At 42.3% G+C, this 20,497-nt stretch overlaps 1 protein-coding gene and 1 long non-coding RNA gene across 6 annotated transcripts in view; one reads left to right on the plus strand and one right to left on the minus strand.

Moving 5' to 3' along the window:
* LOC307207744 overlaps window positions 1–7,395 on the minus strand; it is a 962,945-nt gene extending 955,550 nt beyond the window's left edge. The window contains exon 1 of the long non-coding RNA XR_013834820.1: window positions 7,164–7,395. This is a non-coding gene — a long non-coding RNA (uncharacterized lncRNA). The remainder of the gene's footprint in view (window positions 1–7,163) is intronic.
* Window positions 731–20,208, plus strand: LOC307207679 (ras-related protein Rab-6B-like). 5 transcript variants are annotated; one of them, XM_079961774.1, is made up of 9 exons: window positions 733–1,115; window positions 3,866–3,924; window positions 5,553–5,606; window positions 11,021–11,065; window positions 11,879–11,987; window positions 12,208–12,319; window positions 15,104–15,197; window positions 15,556–15,622; window positions 16,359–20,208. In XM_079961774.1, exons 1-9 carry the CDS (start codon window positions 1,031–1,033, stop codon window positions 16,421–16,423), a joined length of 690 nt encoding a protein of 229 aa, XP_079817900.1. In that variant the 5' UTR covers window positions 733–1,030; the 3' UTR covers window positions 16,424–20,208. The 5 variants fall into 5 exon arrangements, with proteins under 5 accessions (XP_079817904.1, XP_079817900.1, XP_079817901.1 ...); XM_079961775.1 differs by having other exon boundaries at window positions 11,882–11,987; XM_079961778.1 differs by lacking the exons at window positions 11,021–11,065; window positions 11,879–11,987 and adding an exon at window positions 7,520–7,625 and having other exon boundaries at window positions 731–1,115.
* The last annotated feature ends 289 nt before the right edge of the window (window positions 20,209–20,497 follow it).

Here is a 20,497-nt window from a genome sequence, read left to right on the forward strand (position 1 = left end):
CCTGCCCCCCCCCCTCCTGCTTCAGCCTTCCCCAGCCTCCCACCACTCCTCCTCATCCAGCCAGTCAATACTTGACATTTTTTATTAAAAGACTTTCCATAAGTAACAAAATGGGAGGAAACAGAGAAAGAAAAATCGGAGGGGTGGTGGAAAGGGGTAAGTGAGGGAGACATGAAACTTTCCTTCTTTACATAGCACTGTATGAGAGGAGCTTTTTTTTTGTCAGCATGAATCTGACTTCTTTTATTTGATGTTTTAATGCAGGCTGTAAATCGCCTTGAGATTTTCTTTCTGGCAAACATAGATTGGTATAGAATTGAAATGATGGTGATAATAATAATAAAAATTAAAAAAAAAAAACAGCAACACGGGACGGAAGAGAACCTCAGTGCTATGTTTATAATCCTTCCCCCCACGCAAATAACTGTGGAAGTCCTGTTTTTTTCTTTTTCTTCTTATATATATATATATTATTGAATTTTCTGTTTTACAATTTAAAATACTCATTTAAACATCCTTAAAACTTTCCACGGTTCATTTTAAATATCATAAATCCCTGCATATTTTACAAAAACTAAACTATTCTGTATCCTAGGGAGATGCAAAAAAGTACTGATTCTTTCTACCCTTTTCCTGTCTCTGTGGTTAGCGCCGCGCCGTCGGCCTCTTAAACCCCGCCCTTCCGTGATGTCACACCCGATGATCTCACGACGCCACCCTCGGTCTCTTCCAGCCGGCCTGTATCTCTTCTTTCCCCCTCCTCCCGCTCCGTGCAGCTCAGGATGAGCTCATCCCTCTCTCGTCCCTCGGAGGCGGGGGCAGGGCGGCCGCGGAGCGGAAGTGACGCCATCAGGTGTCGCTCCGCTGTTGCCGCGTCTTGTTTCTGGTCGGCACAGCCCGGTTCTTCCCCTGCCCTTACCTCGCTCCTTCTCCCTGGCACCTGGCTCCTGTTCCGGCCTTCCACCCTTCCACCCATCCCTCCCGCTCTTCTTCCTCCTGCTCCCCCAGTCCCAGCCCTGCTCCGCTTGCCATGACGGCGGCGCCCGGAGGAGCCGGCGGCGAGTTCGGCAACCCGCTGCGCAAGTTCAAGTTGGTTTTCCTGGGCGAGCAGAGCGGTGAGCGCGGGGCCCCGGGGGTTTAGGGCGGGCAGGTGGTGAGGAGAGTATCTCTGAGGGATGACCCTATGGCGATGACACTCGGGCAGAATTTCCCTCCCCTCCTCAACATGCCGAACCCTCAAGTGCAGAGCAGGTGCCGCCGCTGTTTTGCTGTCCATGGTGCTTCGCAGAGTTACATAAGCAGAAACATATGAGGTCCCACTCAGCATTTTAGATAAGAAGATCTCCTGCTTTGGGCTTTGGGTGGGCAGTAGTTGGTGAGGCTATTTGTATGTGCCTAATGTGGTTTGTCAGAAACCCTGTCAGGAAGCCATAAGCAAGCCCACCCCACCCCCCCACCCCGTCTTTCTGCTGTCCCCACTCCCCAAATACCGCTTTGACATTCCAGAGTTTGGGTAAGAGGAGGAAACAAAAGTTTGTGACTGTATGATTCTGATACATCCTGATATTTTATATGGTGCCTTGTCAAATTGTAGGAGCAAAAGCTGCCAGGATCCCTCCTCAAGTAAAGAGCTGTGTAAGATGACAAATGCATGCATGCTCCTTAAAATACAAAACCTTTGGGTGGGAGAAATGAAGATGGCTAAGGCGTCATTAGTGTAATTGAACAACTACATCTCCATCAGTGTACATAGTGTCTCTAGAGTTGCATAAACAGATGGGAGCAAGTGATACTTTGTTATTATAAATGTCCCTTGCTGTGATTCCTTCATTCATCCAAGACTTTGGAGAGGTATTGGAAGGATGAGAGAAGTGTGGCACCACAAACCTGAAATGATACCTACCATCACCACTCAGGTTGTCCAGATGAAAGTATTATAAGATGCTGTGTGAAAAAGAGAGAGAGAGAGAGAGAGAGAGAGAGAGAGATTTTACTGAAGCTCCCACTGCTCATTTCAATGGGATCCTAGGAATTTTGATTGGGAAGCTTTAAAATGTGTTGATCATATGGAATAGGAGTAAGTCTCATTGAGCATGATGCTACTGAATTAATGTGCATAGAAAAAGCAAAAGAAACTCAAAGTGAGGTAGTTTCTAGGACTTGCCAATATTCCTCCACACCTTATACCCTTTTACCATATATTTTTGAAGCTAAGATTGCTACCAATATTTTGGTCTCCTTGGTAGAAGACTTTATAATTTCCAATCCTTTTTAATGTTAAGAGCATCATCCTTGAGGATAAAAATAATTTTTAAAATTATTATCATTGAAGTGACATATCACAGCTGAATTTGTCAGCATATCTATGGTAACATTTATTGTGTGAAATGGCTTTTGCTGTTCAGTTGTACAGTGTCTTGTTAGCACTTGGGCATACTAATGGCTGATAGAGTTGAGCTTACCAAATGGTGAGCTCATCACTTTCTACCTTCTCAACTGATCCAGTGAATTGATCCATCCTGTTCCAGAGGACAGCTTCTAGGACACTTACGTGTGAATAATAAAGTCAAGTTCAAAGCACTTTTTCTAAGAGCATGGCTGGAAGTGTTGCACATAAATTTCTTTCCAGTGCTCTGAATTACAATGTTGGCTAATGCCCAACATCCTATGTATTGAAGCGTGATATGGGAGCTAACAAAGTCATCAATGGTGAAATAAATATAGAACCTCCTAGAACCCCCCCTATCTTAATGGTTTGTCTTAATGTGACAAAATTATTTGTGTCTATGCCAGTTCTGTCCACTGATGGAATTTGTAATTATTCTGAAACACTGAATATATAGTCAGCGACATTTGTGGCTGTTATCATGTATATGCTGTAGTAAGGTGGAGAAAAATGAAAATTATAGGAATATGTTGCTTTTATCACAACAAACATAGTTGTGCTTGCATTTGTTAAAACTGGTTCAGTTATTTTAAAGTGTTTATAAGGTTTGTTGGAAGAAATGGCGTTTCAGCCCTACTATGTAGAATTGAGGTTGGTTTGCAGGTCTCATAATACGTGCTTGTGTATGTATGTCACCAGCCTTCTGTTCCATGCTAAGACTTGTACTATTAAATTAAAGCTTTGGATGGGAAATATGGACCCACACCTTTGCAGTGTCACAGAACAATCTCGGTTTTCAATGGTTTAGGATTGGGGTTGACATTAATGTTCTAGAACTCTTATTTATTTATTTGCAAAATTTATATCCCACCAAAAGGGCTCTCAAAGCTTATTTTTATAAGCTGCTGGAATATGACCTCTGTACTCAGCCTCACAGTCTTCTAAAAATGACATACAAGGAAGAAGATATTGGAGAGAGGAAGGAAAAACAAGACAAAGCATAGTTCTTAGTTACAAGCTATGACAGTGACAGTTGGACTGTTTTGCCCTTGACAAAGATCACCATATCTGGAGGCACTCTTCTCATTCTCACCCATTCTCGAGCAGATCTAGAAGGAGAGCAGGTGACAGTGTCCAGCCCAGGAAGACAAGGCCACACATTTCATCCCTCAGACAGATTATACTTATTTGATTCACATTGTGATGGATCACTATGCTTATTGTTTGCTTTCTGTGTATATGTCCCACAGTGCCCAGTACTCAAAGGAGCTGCTTGTGTAAATAAAATAATATGTCTGCACAACAACTTCTAAAAGCAGCAGACCCAAATATCTCATGCTACTTTATGTAGGTTAGCTAGATTTCTAAAAGGAAGGAATAGTATAATGTGCCATGATATTCTGGAGTGGGCAGGTGTTTTGAGTGCCGCTCCTACACTTCATATATAAAGAGCCATTTCTCTTCTCCCCTCTTCTATAGTTGGAAAAACATCCCTGATCACCAGATTTATGTATGACAGTTTTGACAACACGTACCAGGTAAGTGGGAGCATAGTCAGGCTTCCTGCATAAGAAAATTTATAATGCACTGTTTTCATGGAGAGGTTTAGAAACTAGTGAAATTCTAGAGGTCTGGAATCTGGATATTGGTTGGACACATCTATATGCTGCCAGTAGATAAAAGAAAATGTTATTGAATAGGCTGAAGGAACATTTACAGTTTTAAAAATGAAAACAACATAAAGCAACTAAATATTATAAATATTATATACACCTAAAGGCAGATATAAGCCAAATAAAAACATATTGAACAGCCTAGGACCATTGTTTCTACTATATATATTGCAAATAACTTTCTCTTGCTGCCAGAAGTGCAGACTTAGCAACAGCTCTTACTGATGTATGTCTACACACCTTGTAATAAGAAGCTTACCATTAAGTTTTATCCAGAGACAAAGTTGAACTGGCTGAAAAAAGTTTTCTTCAGAAATTCATATAATTTACAAAATGAGCATATAACAACACTAGCCCTGTGTCAGTTGCATTGGTTGCTTCTCTTTCTTTCCAGACTCAGTTTAAAGTGATGGTTTTGGCTTTTGGAACCTTAAAAGGTCTAAGACCAGGTTATTTGAATGTCTGCCTGCACCCTCACGAGCCTGCATTGCCCTGAGATTGGCCTTGGAGACCCTGCTCTCTAACCCAACACTATTAACGTCAGATTGTTACCAGCCATAGATAGGGCTTTTTAGTACTGGTCCCACATCTTTGGAACTCCCTGGAACAGTGTAATGCCCTATCATTTCAGGTTTCTGATAGGCATCTGGTTGGCCATCTAGTATGCTGTGCCAGATGGGCTACTGGCACAATCCAGCAGGCTATTATGTTCTTATGACTTTAAAGCAGATTTGTTCCACTTGGCTTTTTATTGATGGTTTTATGCTGCCTTTGACTTTAAAGAGTTGCTGCTATAGTTAACGTTTGAAACCTAATTGTGTCCATCCAGAAGCTGAATGGACTTCAGCACGTGCAAGTCCTTTCTGTCTTCCGCCTGTAGCCCCTCTGGCTGGCATCCAGATTTAGAGGGATTCAAGAAGCTACTGGGTGGTGAAGAAGAAGGGTAAATCAGCTTGTGCAATATTGGATATTGCCACATAGATCTTGCGCCTCAGCTGAATTGAAGCATACAGATGCAATCCCAAAGCAAGTCTTAATTCATTTTCCATAAGGCACCATGATGTTCAGAGTCTACTATCTCAGCGAGGTAAATGTATTTCATAACCTGTAATCAGGGTGATATATTAAAAAATTGGGTCTCTCAACCCACTTAAAAAGCTCTGTGCACTATGAAAATTATTCTCCACAGCAATATCCCCCTTGTGCTTCAACCTCCAAAATTATTTAATTTATCTGAGTTTCCCCCTCCCAGATGAACAGGGTCACAAGAGAAGAGTCCAAGAGGACCAAAACTTGTTAGATTATCTTTTTTTTTTATTAAGCAACTCCAGAATTCATTTTGCACAGAAATCATTCATCCCATGTGTTCAGTATTGAGGTTACCACAGATCTGTCTTATTATTCAAGAACTTGATTTTTTGTGGACTTCCAGCAACTCTTAACTAGATGTCTGTTGTAGTTCAAAGTTACTAAGAGTTTTCTTATTTTTCCAGGCAACTATTGGAATTGATTTCCTCTCAAAGACTATGTATTTAGAAGATCGCACGGTGAGTGGGGTCGTCTGTGTGCATAACCTGGAAAAAGTATGTGATCGCTGTCCTGGCTTGTGTTGTATTTGACAGCTTTCACCTTCTAAGAGTGGCCCTAAATCCCCTGGCAGCCCCTTCCAATCATGGTCTCTGGCAAAGGAGGGTAAGCTAGCTGTGGCTCTTTATTTGAGACAAACTGTACCATGCAGGAGGAAAAGCGATTTCCCCAGAGTCATGACTTTTTGTGTCTTATTGAATATGGTTAGAATTGTGCTTTTTTAAAAAGGGGGGAATGAAAGAGGAGGCCCTTTGAAATCCACATCACTGGGTAGATTGTGTACAAAATTGCAAAGGCGGATTAGTTTGACAGAGAAAATGTGGTGCTTTTGCCTTTCAGTTCCATGGAACCAACTTTTATTGTGGCTATGGAATTTTAATCATTGGCTGCAACATCCTTGGTTCTGATACAGGAGGGAGGCTAGTCTGGCAAAATTATTTCTCCCGCAATTTAAAAATGTGCAAAATGCCTTATAGTCATTATCTTATACTTGCAACAGTCCTGTAGGGGAAATTTAGGCTTTGAGAGAGAAGCAGCCTAATGGGTACAAATCGCAAATGAGGATTTGAACCTGGATTTCGTACAGCCTAACTGAAATAAGGGTAGCATGTTGACTCTATTTTATGACAGCAAACTGTTGAATTATCTGGCATCTCAGCCTGAACTGGCTGTGCCTCTAGTGCTACCTTGCTTCTGTCTCCTGGATTTAAAGTAAGAATTTTCTTAGGTCATTTTCAGAGTGATAGTGTTTATATGTTGGTGCAGGGGTTTCCAAACTGGTCTATGGACCGCTAGTGGTCTACAAGCTTCATTCGAGTGGTCTGTGGTAAGTCTCTGGATTTGTGGTTGGAGATGCAAGTCAGCATATCCATCATATTAAATATTCATAATTTTTCTAAAATTCTATTGCTTCTTTTATATTTCATATTGTATTTTATTGTATTACAATTTGGATAAGAAAAAAAAGAATAAATAACAATACAGTTAGAAATTATATGGCATCTTGTGCAGCAGTTGCTACAACAGACAGATTAACAATTCAGTGGTCTGCCAAGACCCATGACAATTTCAAATGGTCTGTGAGAAAATAAAGTTTGGGAACCATTGTGTTAGGGTATGGCTGTAAGCAGAAACTTAACCTTTGGTTCAAGATAATTCTTTGTCTCAGACTGGAATTCTGTCCAGCCAAACTGTGCTGTTGCTGACAATTCCTTTAATGTTTATTACTATGCTACTTAGAAATGATGGGCAGCATTGACTCCACCCTCTGGTTCCTGTGACACCACATTTGGGTAAAATACCATTTAACCTCTTTCTTCCCAGTGTGGACAGCAACTGTGGCTTTGGCATGACTCCTTCCTGTTATTTTTCAACTCACTTGATGCACAGACAAAGTACACCTATGGAGTAGTTGAAGGGCACACTGAGAACTCTGTTGAAGCCTTCATGCTCTGTGTGTGTCTGTTAATGAGCCCTTGACATGTATCTTTGTTGTGGGGCTTCATAAGGGGGTACACAATTAGGCTGAGTGTCAGAAGAAATCCCATTGGGGCAGCTTGGGCCTCCACTTCTTGTACCTGCTGTATTCTTTTGCTTCCACTGTGGGTAAAAGCTGGCTGTTTTAACACATTTAAAGGGATTTGTTCAGAAGCTACGATCACAAGGTACCCTTGGGCAAGCCCTTCTTTTTATTTTGCACTGATTTTTTTTTCATTTTACCATTTCCCCTGCCCCTTTTGTTGCTTGCATTTTTCCTCAAAGAGTTTGCATTCCTTTTTTTTAATTTCACATAATTTTTTTGTTTTTATTTTGTGTTCCACATTTCTGCTCTTTCTTCCCTTCCCCCCTTCCCCCACATTTTCTGTTTTCCCAGATCAGGCTGCAGCTGTGGGACACAGCCGGTCAGGAAAGATTCCGCAGCCTCATTCCCAGCTACATCCGGGACTCTGCTGCGGCTGTCATTGTCTTTGATCTGACAAGTAGGTATTGTGGCTTAGGTTCTGCAAAGGCACTGTGCACAGTGGAGAAGAGAGCTCTGGTTCTGTCCTTCTCAGTAGGGTAGCAGACAGGACTAAAACCACCCAAAAGCCTGCAAAGGATCACCTGATAGAATCCGTTGTTACTAGCAGAGGCCCACCACTTTTTTTGTTTAACTGTTTCTTAGTATGTAAATTATAATTGGGCAAATATTTATATTCAGCTGATATAGATTTTGTAGCCCTACAAAATATGATACCGAAAATGAAAATTCCTGTTACAAATAAAAATAAAGCTATACCGGTTTTAATAAAACAGATTAAGTGCCTATCCCCTTAGAAAGGCAATAAATAAATAAATTTTAAAATCCCCACTTGGCAATTTATTATGTTTCCACTATCTAGCAATTATTATTGTTTTTATTATTTACCCATCCTTCACCAACAACTTTCAGGGCAGGTTACTACAGTCAGCATTAAAAACAGCTACCAGAAATCACAGCCACAGGGAAATGGTGTGTCCCCAAAATACCTATTTCATGTTTCAGAGGCCAGGGAAAGGAGGTGCGTCGTTAGTGGATGATGAAAGTTGTATATTGAAGGTGCCAGATGCACTTCTGAGGGGAGGGAATTCCACATCCTAGGACCTGCCACAGAGAATGCCCTCTCCCACACCACCAGCGCCACCTCAGACTTCTGAGGTCAATGGAACTGATCTTAACACCTTAGAGGGCCTATAAGGGAAGGAGACAGTCTGTTAGATATTTGGGGTCTTAAGTTTTTTAGGGTTTTAAACGCTAATGTGGACACCTTACTTGCACTCAGAAATGAATGGGAGACCAATGCAGCTGTTTTTTAAATTGATTATGTGAGTTCTAAAGGCAACCCCAGCCTGTAATCTAGCTGCTACATTTTGGACCAGCTGAAGTTTCCGAGGCATCTTTAAGGGCTGCCCTACGTAGAGTCCATTGCAATAACCCAGCCTGGAAGCTGTTGGAGCATGGAGTACTGTGGCCGTCATCTCTATCTATAGTTTACTTTAGCCTCTTAAGGGGCAATGTTAGGTCCAGTTTTGCTATCTCAAATACTGTAGCCCAGTTTTCCCTAACCCAATGTCCTTCTGGTGATTTTGGTTTCATTTCCCATCAGCCCAAGCCAGCATGGCAATTGACATGGGATGTTGGGAATTGTAGTTCAGCAACATCTGGAGGGCCAGAGGTTCCCCATACATGTTCTGTGCCCTTGGCCAGCAGTGCATTCCATCAAGTCATGTGTTGCATAAAGGAGTATGTACTTCTGTTTGCCACAGTTTGTATGAAAGCAACTAATCCATACCTTTTGATGGCCCAACTTAGGAAGTTTATTAATCAATTATTTATTTCATAAAATTTATACACTGCATAATTGTTTGTTTGTTAAAAAGATTCAAAGCAGTTTACAAAAAGACTTGGAGAATTGTTTGTGGTCCTTTAATCCTCTGCCACTGACAATTCCCTCCTGGAGTTTTTGAGCCATTTTTCTGCATTTACTTATTGGTTTTTTATTTTATTGTAGCATCTGTGTGCTCCATTCATCAGAAAACAATTGTATTCAGACAGTACAGTTAAAACTACAACCATAATAAAGCAATAAGACACAGATATGTAAGATGGCTTGTAAAAGCTTTACATTAGGAACGATGGCTTCACCTTAAATAGCCACAGAACTAGTGCATATGAGGTGAGCATGTGTACTAAATGAGTTTGAAGAGAGTTAATATCAGTGAAAATCATTTGGAAAAAAGTCTTGAGATTTAGCAGGCCAAGTGTAGAAGCAGGACTACCTTCTTAGTCCCTACCCCCAAAGGGGTGGTGGAAAGGATTTTGCAATGCAGTACATTTCAACACTCCTCCATGACCAACTGCACATGTGCATGGAGATGATTGTGCCCAGCCAGTTTCCCAGTGGGCCTGGAAACCTGTCACTGAAGGGAAAGTCAACTCCACATCAGCACTCCCTGTGCAGTCTGTCAAAATGGGTGCGGGGCAGGAGAGAATACATAACATTTCTGCACTTTCAGCTCAACCGCAGCTCTGTGACAGCATACAGAGCTGCAGTTTCTGTGTGTTCCAGGTTCCCTGTGGTGTCTTGTTTACTTTGCGGACATGTGGACAGTGACAGGAAAGGCAAAAAGATGGCCATCCTTGGGAATAACTGCTAAAGGGCTGAGTTGGTTGGGGAAACGAACTTTCACTGTATGAAAGCTTTTTCTTTTAAAAAAGGAAAAAAAACAATATTCGTATAGACTTCCAAAAGGAAGATTTTGAAGGATTCTCCATTGGAAGAGAATGCAATAATAAAAGGTGTCTCCCTATTTTCTTTCACCTTAGTGAAGCTTTAGAACCTGAAATCATGTTCACTTAAGGACATGTTGGCTTCCTTGAAAATGCCACATCTTTTCACCAAGTGCTCCTTGGGCAATGCTGCTGCACCAGCTGGCGACTGGTGCTCCTTGGGATTGTTAGGGTGGGAGGCCAACAGTAGATGGGAGGCAGGTGAGGATTGACTTGAGACCACACTGAGGCTAGTGGGACAGTGCCCCATTCACCACAGCAGACCAAACTCCATTGCACACTGTAGGGAGATTCTTTGTTTGCGCCCATGTTCTCTGCGTTGTGTGGGGGCTCACTAAACATCTTCCTGTGCAGTGGGTTAGCAGCAGCTGTGACCATATGTGTCAGGGCCACATAGTGTCCTCCTGACTCGGTGGCCCTGCTGACTGCTGACACTTTCCCTCTCTTCAATACAACTTCATTGAGATATATGTGAAGGAAGGAGGAGAGCTATGGGTGGAGACTCCCTGTGCCGCAGACTTTGTCCCTCAGCCTAGGGCAGTGTGCAAAGGAGCCCCCCCCCCATCAGTAGTTCATCTGCACCCTTTCTCTCCCGCTCCTCCTTGCTCTTGCTTTGTCTGTCCTTGTATTGCTATGACCACCTTAGTCTGGTGTAAACATTGCAATGATTTGCTTCATGGAGTTAGTGTACATGTTTTGGAACTAGCTTTGTTTGATGCTTGTATATTTATGCAGTAATATGCTTCAGTTAGTATGGGGAAAGTGGGATTATTTAAATAAATATATAAAATCAAGTGGCTCCTCTTGTCTCTGGTACAGTGACAACCTTTCTCCTTGAATCAGTTCCATGCAATCCATCAGAACTGTCAATGTGGGTGCAGTACCATAAGCTCCATTTGTAGACCCACCTTGGTGCTTTTTTCATTCCTTGGTCTTCATTGTAGACACAGTTACAGCTCTAACCAGTCATGAACAATGTTGAGGATGGTGGTGGAAGGGGTAATCTTAGTCATGATATCTTTGGATGCAATCCAAAGCTGAAATTTATTCTCTTTGCCCCAATAGCTAGTTCCAGTTTCTGCTTTACATAGCTCCCAAGAGGAAGGGCTGGTATGTTATGTTATGTGTTGTTGTTATTGTTTTAAATAAAAATTTTGTTAATTAAATGTGTATCCTGACTTTCCTCCACGAACCTTTAAAACACGTTGCCTGTCCTGATGGCATCTCCCATCTCCATTGGGCTCCTCAGGGAATTGTGCTATGCTGATAGTTGTGAGATTCTTGGTATGACTGGCAATGCTTCCATTTAATTTAGCTCTGTTGCTATTTGCCTCCCTTAGGAAGTGTCTTCCTTTCCTTGCTGGTGTTGTAAGGAGCCAGATGACTGCACTGTGCAGTTTGCACCTTACCCCATTCACATGCTGAAAATAAGGGTTTTGGCTTCACACTTAATGGAAAGCTGAACCCAGAATTGAGAATGTAAGTTTCTCTAGATGGAGCTATACTATAGTTCTCAGCAGAACTACAGATCTTGCAGAACTTGCCCAGATGTATTGGTTTTCATAGAGTAAGATATATAGGAAGTCTCACTCGCATACCCTGTTCACTAGTATTTAGAGGTTATAAGAGTCTACTGAACTGGAAGAAATGAGTCCACTTTGTGCCTCTGGTATTGTTGGCTGTCTTGGTTGGTAGAATCATTTGATGAGTATTTGTCCTATTTGCAGAAGCAGGAGTTAGGTCTTGGGTAGTCTGCTGTGTTTTCCTTCCATCTTAAGCACTGCATTTTCTACTGGATTGTCTGTGCATTTGGAGATCTATTGCAATTCTATAAAATTCATTTTCTAACTGCCTTTTCTCTAAAGGACAATTTCTTCCTCTTCTGTCTTTTGTCCCTCTGTCCCCTCCCTGGGCTGGTACCAGCAGGTCCGACTTCAGCTTTGGGACACAGCAGGCCAGGAGCGGTTCCGTAGCCTCATTCCCAGCTACATCCGTGACTCAACTATTGCAGTGGTAGTCTATGACATTACAAGTGAGTGAGAGATTGGTTTCACAGTGTATGGAAGCAGTCCTCTCAGAGAGGGGTCAGAGCACAAAACCCCCGAGCCATGGCTGCCCAAAGATAAAGCAACTGGGCTCGTTGTATGTCATGCTGGTCCATGGGGTATGCAAGTACCTTACTTTTGCAGAAGAGCCTTTAAAGCGTTTTTGCTTTTTAAAGTTTTTAATTAAGCCTTCCCCCACACCCACAGATATGAATTCCTTCCAGCAAACCTCCAAATGGATTGATGATGTGCGAACAGAAAGAGGAAGTGATGTCATCATTATGCTGGTGGGGAATAAAACTGACCTTGCAGACAAGAGGTAATTTGGGGAGTTGGGAGTCAGGTTCCTTTGTTTTTGTATATGCTTGAAAGCTTCCTAGCTGGCTTTTGGAAGGAACAAGCAAAGGAAAATCTCTCCTTTTTTTTTTTTTTTTTTGGTGAAGAAACGGGATTAAATGCATCCGAAAAAGGCATGTAAGGCTGGTAGAATTGTGGCTTTAATTGAGATGGCACCAACATCTTGCTTCTTTAGATATTTTAAATTGTAAGCATTCTCTGGAAGCAACACATCTTCCTTGAGAGAGATTTGTTTTGAGGCTTCTTATCATTGACCAATAAATACAGTGGCATTCTGCTAGGCCTTTAGAAGCTGCTTTGCCAACCCAACGTCTCTGGAACTTCTTTATGAGAAATTTGGGTGCCGCCTTGACCAGCTAGGGACCTAGTACACATAGGACAAAAAAACTCATAACTTCCTCTGGAGCAAAAATCTGAATGGCTTTGGCACAACCTGGAAATGAGGCAGCAGGTAAAATTACAGTTCTTCCTTTGATCATTGATCTAAGTGGGGGTAGTTCTTGAAAACAAAGGCACAGTTACATGGCAGAAATAATTTGTAACATACCACTAAATACAATGCAACTCATAATTCAATCAGTTAACTGGGGGCTCCTTTTTTGGGGGGAGGAGTGGGATATAGATTTAATAACTAAGATAAATACTTAACATAGGACCTCTTTCCTGCCGGTACTTCCCGTACGGTGCCTAATCAGATGTATAAATTTGAGTTTTCCAAACTCATCATTCGCAGCTTTTCAGTTGCAGATCTTGACTAGCATCAGCTGAGTTCCCAGCTATGGACAGCTAGCAAATACAGGTAACTCACAACTTACGCGCATTTAACTTGTGCACATTCAGCTTTCTGTGCTTGGCAAATATATATCCATATTTATACACATATATTAAAGGGGCGGGCAGCAGGGAGGAAAAGCTTTGGCAATCCCACCTGCCATTGCACTCACCTTGAGAGAGATTTCAGAGGTGCAGAGAGAGAGTGTTCTGACTGTACAGTACTCGATTTTGGCTTTATGTGCTGTCCCTGGAATGTAACCCCATAAGTTGAGAGTCGCCTGTATTGCAACCCCTATTAGAATAGACAAAATGGTCATGAGCTTTTACACCTCCACCATTTTCCTAGGAATGTCTCCTGTCTAGTTTAATTTCCGCTGCTGTCATCTCTGCACATTCATGCAGTATATGTTGAGCTCCATAGATTTAAGAAAGCAGTTTTTAAAGTACTGTCCATGTCCCCTTGAATTAACCATTTATAGGATCTGTGCTGCTTAGTTGCAAGCAATCATAATTCATTTGACAATTATACTTGTTCAAACAGATATTACTACAGCCATTTTAGCATGCAAAATGCTCTATTAATATAAAGGGAAAGCAACTTATTCCTACAATAATGTGAATTATAAATAAATTATTGGGGGGGGACATTCACATCTGTGGTTTCTTTGTTCAGCTTTTTCCTACATCTGTAAGTATTTTCTGTATTAAAGGTAAAGAATAAATTGAGCAGATAAAAATCAAGCTGCAGCCTTGTTTGCTCCCTCCTCCCACTTAGCATTCAGCTTTGTTTTAAATTTCCCCTTTAATGAAACACAAGTGTTTTTTCCAGTGTCTAAACCACCAAGCAATGGTTAGTCCTTCCTTTCCAAACCAGAATTTGAAACCCACTTTAAACCATGATTTTCTATTTGGAAGGGAGATACAAACAATAGTTTCCCCATTTAGACATCCTTACAAACCATGGTTTATGTTACACAAGACATTGAAATTGTAGCTTTAAAGGGAGGGAAGTTTTTGGGAGGCTAGTTTTGGATCCCCCACGGGCATCAAAACACCAATTCCGCTCTGTTCTGGATTGTGTGAAATGAGCCTAAGATAATAATAATAATAATCAAAGAAAGTCTTAGGTGAAAATGAAGACCTCTCTCATGCAACCTATGCAGACATGCAACTTGTCCTTATTGTTTTATTTTGTGGGGGCTGTGTGCTTCTTCCTTGCTGGCTTTTCTGTTGCTGGCCAATCTTTTGAAGCTTCATTTGTTTTTGTTTGTTTGTTTATTGCTACCAATTCCCTTTTTAGTTTTTGCTTCCTTTTGGATTTTTCTCCCCCTTTCCTGTGACATTTTTTTCATTTCTGTAGAAGAGGGCGTGCAAGAGGCCTAAGAACTGAGTAGGATGTATATTGAAACCAGGGATAAAGCAGGATTTTATATAAAACCAGGTATGTACAGGGTGTTAGAGATTATTAATTCCCACGCAGCAGTGGCATAGCTTTCTATGTGACATGTGACCCACATAACCAAACTAAGCCAACTAACCATGTTTCGTGGCTTTCCTGTTTTGACTTACATTTTGTGTTTTGTAATCACATGCAGGTAGAGCAAAAATGGGTTTAGCCATCCCACCATGCATAGCTATGGGGCTTTACTTGGTTTGGTGAGATGTAGAAATGCCTCCAAAAAGGTTTCTATTACTTTTTTCCTCTAAGCTTCTATAAATGCAGCAGGCATTAAAGCTCTCTGATTCTAGCATTGCTTGTTTTCCTGCTTTTGCTTGTTGTGATTTGTGAGCACCGAGTTTCTAACTTTTCATGGTCGCTCAAAAGCTTGAGTTGATGAAGGTGGCAGTTCAGAGATTCAGGAGTCCTCTTGTAGTGTTGATAGGACAGGGAGGGATCCTTGACAACTGAATTTTCCCTCAGAGGACAAATGCCTTACCTTTCTTTCTCTCGTGTCTGCATTATTATTTCCAGGCAAATTACTACAGAGGAAGGCGAACAGAGAGCCAAAGAACTGAGTGTGATGTTCATTGAGACCAGCGCAAAGACTGGCTATAATGTGAAACAGGTAACTTGGTTCTGTTCCCGGGAAGGAGCACTGCCATTTTTAGCACCAAAATTCATATTGGGATTTTGGGATTTCTCTTGAGGGAATTTAGATCTCTCCCCGCCAATTCTGAGTGTGCCCTGCTTGGTGGTGATGTATTGGAATGGATTAACTTCTCCTTCCCTTTGATTCCATAGCTTCCATGATCAAAATATTTTTTAAAGACTAGTGTGCTGCTTCCATCCTGACTTCACGGCTTTTCATACTAATTATTGCAGTATTCACATTTCTGTATCCCTTAAGCTTGTCCCAGTGCTCCCCCTAATGCATTTTTTAGTTACCACATTTTCTTGCACCTTCTCTTTGTGTTGCCTTCCAGCTCTTCCGCCGTGTGGCTGCTGCCTTACCTGGGATGGACAGCACTCCAGAGAAAAGCAAAGACGACAGTATCCTTGCTCAGCTTCTCAGTAGCTTCATCCCATACTGCAGTCTTTCAGTACAAGCTTGGGGAAGCCTAAGACAGTTTCTTTTTAGGGCGGCTCTTTGCAAAGCATTGACAAGAGCTTATTTTATTGTGTGCCAGTGGTGCAGGAGTGGAGAACCTAAGCCCCAGGGGCCAAAGGTGGCTCTCTGGGGCCCCTTTCTGACCCCTAGACCACACCCATCACTGCTCCACTTTGCCCACCAAGTTTCTCCACCCCCAGCTTGAAATCTAATGCTGCCCTCTTGCTTGTCTTGCTAGAGAATGGAGGGAGGGGATGTGAGGGTGTATGGAAACTAGTTACTGTACAAAGGTAAAGCAATGTTTGTTGGTCCACCCATTTCCCCCTCTGAATTGCCAGCCACTAGCATATGGCCCTCAGAAGTTGCCTGGAAGGGGTGGCAGAGGTATGTGTAGCCCCAGGCACTTCTGGAATGTGTCCCCAACCCTTTTCCACTGAGGTGATGCAACCCTTGGTCAGAAACAAGTCCCCCTGTCCCTGCTTTATTGGCAGCGAGGAGAAGCGAATGCTTCTGGAATACAAGGGGTGGGAAGGAAAGGCAAGGGCAGATCCCCTTAACTTCCTGGATCTGCTTTGCTAGACCCAAGTGTCGCATTGTTGTGCTTTTCTCTGTGTTCTTTACCACACCTTGCTTTACAATATTGGGTGTTATTTTTCCCCCTTAACCTGCCACCTCCAGTGATTGACATCAAACTAGAGAAACCTCCTGAGCAGCCAGTAACAGAGAGCGGCTGCTCCTGCTAAAGGATCTGTTGCGTTGCAACCTCTTCCCAACTGCCCAGCCCCATCTCGCCGAAGAACATCACTTTTCATTGACTAGAGAAATTTCGACTTTCCGAGGGCTGAAACCTAAGTCTAATAAACTATCGAGCCCCCTGCCCTGTGGACGGCCCCGGCTGCCCCCTCCTACTGCATGGTGTGAACCCTCAAGTGTGTCCTGTCCCATGTTGGTTGTTGCACTTTGAGTGCCCTGGCACTCATCTTCTAGGTTTCCTGTCTCGGGCGTGTTCACTTTCTGTGTCGTCCTATGAATGCAAAGGGGCAGAGCTTTTCTCAATTTAGGAAAGCATGGATAAACCTACAGCAAAGGACCTAGTGGGGCTGGGTCATCCCTTACTTACTTCCTGTTGCTTTTTATCCATCCCCTTTCCAGAGGTTGCTCCTTCAGTTTGCCTGCTGTTGCAGCATATATAGGAGGATGGGGGAAGCAACGGGTGTGCTCCACTGCTGACTTCCTGTAGGTTAGCCATAGCTACCCACTTAATTCCCCATTTGATCTTTGTTCCTCCATTCCCTGAGAGGTAGTAAAGGGGAGGGGAGAAGGTAGCTCAGAATATGGCATTAGATATTTCTACTTCCAAGTTGTCATTTATCTTTACATAGTGGCTACGTATTTTTAATTGCAGATTGGCTTACCCTTTTTTTTCTCAAGCATGTGGTGCTCAGTTAAATATGGAGTTAGGGAGGATTGGCAGAACCAGACTGAATATGCAGAGCCTTATGTGGGAAGTCTGGCTGCAGCAAAGTGATGGACTGGGGATTTATTCTCAAGGACTAAACAAGATCTGTTTCTAGCTGAGCTGTAAACTCTACAGTTGCTAGCTAGATTAAAACAGGGATTTGCAGACTAGACTTGGTCCAATGCTGCTATTTCTGTAAATGTATGTGTCATTTTAAATATGCAAAGTACTTTACAGTTACCTTTTATGCTTCATGGCTCTATTGCCATTTTTTACAGATGACTATCGGCAGTACACTCTCTCATCAGGTGAGACAGTGCCTAGCTATGAGAAAGACCCTTATCTGAATTTATTTTATTTTATTTCACTGGGCCAGAGTAGCATTTAAAGCCTAAATGTAAGTGGCATAGCACTTCTCCTTGAATTGGTCCAATTTTGGTCTAATTCTGTCCCCCCCCCCCAAAAAAAAAAAAATCTTGCTATTGACCAGTTTTCAAACTCCACACATATTAGGGCTGTTCCATTTTTACTTAATTCACAGTGCAATAGCCTTTAATTCTTTTTTTATGCTTGGCTTGCTCTGCAGAAGAGGCACCTGTGCATCATACTTTTTCAGATGATAAAAACTTTTGAACTATAGACCTCTGAACTTGTGATTTATCACAAATGCCACCCCATTTATTGGGTGCAAGCCACCCTAACATGCAGACCTTGGAGACTGGTCGCAGTAAATGACTTTAATTGGGTAATTGTTTCTGATGGTACTTTGGACCATTTTGTTTTGGTCTGAGGTTTTGTCCAAATAATAATCCCCAGATTATGGTACCCTCCAGATATGGGGATTGCAACTCCATTGTTCCTGGCCATTGGCTGATGGGAGTTGAACAAAATCTGGAGGGTACCATGCTCACTATCCTTGCCCTAGTCATATGCTTACTCCAATAGTTTTTCCTGCCAGGCTTGTGTACGCAAGTGATATGGGTCCTCTTTGCTGGAGTTGCTTCTGAACATAACCTGTGAACACTTCCATAAACCAAGTTTATATTCTTAGAAATGAGTGAGGGATGGTAAAGAGCAAGAGCAGCATATATTCCATCCCTATTTTGCTTTGCTCCCTCCCTCCACATTCCTAGCTTAATTGAGTTGCCAGCCCTGTTTTCATCAGAGGCTCCTGTCCTTGTAAGCTGAGTGAAATTCAACCGGTACAGCATTATCCCTTCAGATAATGCTGCATAATGGAAAAGCTTTATCTGTTGAATTTTTAAGGTTTTTATTAAAGTGTTTTGTTGCAACAGCAAAAGTACCTGTCAAGTTCTACATAAATTGCTCCCCACAAAAGGGAGAATACCCTTAATTTCTACTATCACTAGGGTGGGGCAGGGGGTTGTATGTGTTTAATAATTTCTCCTAAACATGACTCCTTGGGCAGGGACACCCACATGCCCTTACGTAACAAAAGAAAACCAGGTTTTCCACAAGTATACACAAGTTTATCCCCTGTAGTTTATTTTCACTGAGCTGTGCTGCCATGATGATGGTAGTTACCTTTTCTGAGTATTCATAGTACTTAAGTCTGGTTCTCATGCTTGGCAGTCTGATGTACATGGTGGAATGCAAGTTTGCATGTGCAGCTTAACAGCCCAGGTTGCATGTTACACTTAATAAAAAGTGCAGGTTCCCAGACAGAAGATCCCAGCCACTAGGTTGCTCCTCTGGCCCTGCTGCCCACTGCACTGCTTTGAGCTAAGCCATAATTTGACTTAATGTTAACATCTGAAACTGGGCTTGTGGTTTATCTCTCACAGACGATCTACAGGTGAGGAAACCATTGTCTGGACAAAATAAAGCATGGCTTCATAGAATTGTAGGGTTTGAAGGGACCATGAGGGTCTTCTAGTCTAACCCCCTGCAATACTGGAATCTTTTGCCCAAAGTGGGGCTTGAACCCATGATCTTGAACCCTGAGTCTCATGCTGTATCAACTGAGCTATCCCAGCAGCAAGATTGGAGAAGGAGCAAAGTGGCCATGAATCCACACATTTGCTCATTTGACTACAGCAGAGGTTGGCTTCCTATTATATGCGAACTGGGTCACTGTCTGCATCAGTCAAATGTTTCTGCAATCTACCATCTCCTTTTCGACATAGAAGGATTGTAGTATTGGGCCTTTGTATGCATCATAATGGACACATGGCTCCTTGCCCCATCTTGCATATGAAATTTAGAGCTTGATGAGCATATGACATCGCCCTTTGGCCTTGAAGCTAAGGACTCAGCTTGCTAAAGTCTTGATTTATTTGTGAAAGAAAATCAGCACTTACTGCATCTTGAAAGCTTGGAATGGCTAAGTGCATTTAATTTATCTGTCAGGCTTTTTTGTCCTCATCTCAATCTTATCTGTAACTGGCCACTGAAAGCAAACCTTCTCAGAATCTGCTACTTCTATGATGCTTTGGGTTTCCCCATCATTCTCTTACACCCTTTTAGCTGAGTACAGGAACCTCTTGCACACATTCCACCCCCCACCCCCCCTTCTCCTGCTCCTCAGTAGCCTCTCCAGCAGAATAGATAAGCCCGCAACTTTGGCACCATCAGTTCTGAAAGCAAATGGCACTGTAGAGGCCTCTACTCATCCTGTGTATATATACTCCCTGTTGTGTGGAAATTGCTGATGTCCTGTCAGTGTGACTTGTTTCTCTCTCTGCAGTTAAACTGCTGCCACTCTCCCTTTCTCACTGGCAGCCCAGTCCTGTCACTGCTGTTGTTGTGTTCTCTCAAGACACACTAGAAACCTGTGTATTTTCCAGAGAATAGGGATTTTAAAACAAAATACTTAAATGTTTTGTGGGGAGGGATGGGGTTGGTTGGGCAGGTGGGGAGGGGACACACAAGGTGAACAGCATAGTTCATTTTCTGACTGCCTTCTCTGTGGATGTGTATAATATTTGAGTGTCTGTCTCTGGCTCTGCTGTCTTCTAGCTGTTAGCCAAGCAAGTGACTCTAAAAATATGAATACTGACTGTCAGACTACAGCTGTGTATCACACTAAATAAAGTTAATTTCACCACAGTCGTGTCATTGTGATGTTGTTTTTTAAGGAAAGACTCTAACCTCTTTATCCACAAATCTTCCATATGAAGTTATGCATAGGGCTTAAGTACTCACTGGGTGCTTTTATTTGGCTCTCCCCACCTCCCAAACTACTGAGCTTCACCAGAAACAAGCCTTATACTTTGAAGGCTTGACATGCAGCCGTAAGGGCTAACAACCTAGCTGGTAAACTTTTGGTACGTGTGAACAATTGACTTTTATGGATCACGAAAATCTGTACCCATCACAAAATTCTGCTCTTGTACCA

Source organism: Podarcis cretensis (genome assembly GCF_951804945.1).
Source record: "Podarcis cretensis genome assembly, chromosome: Z".
In the NCBI taxonomy this organism is placed as follows: Eukaryota; Metazoa; Chordata; class Lepidosauria; order Squamata; family Lacertidae; genus Podarcis; species Podarcis cretensis.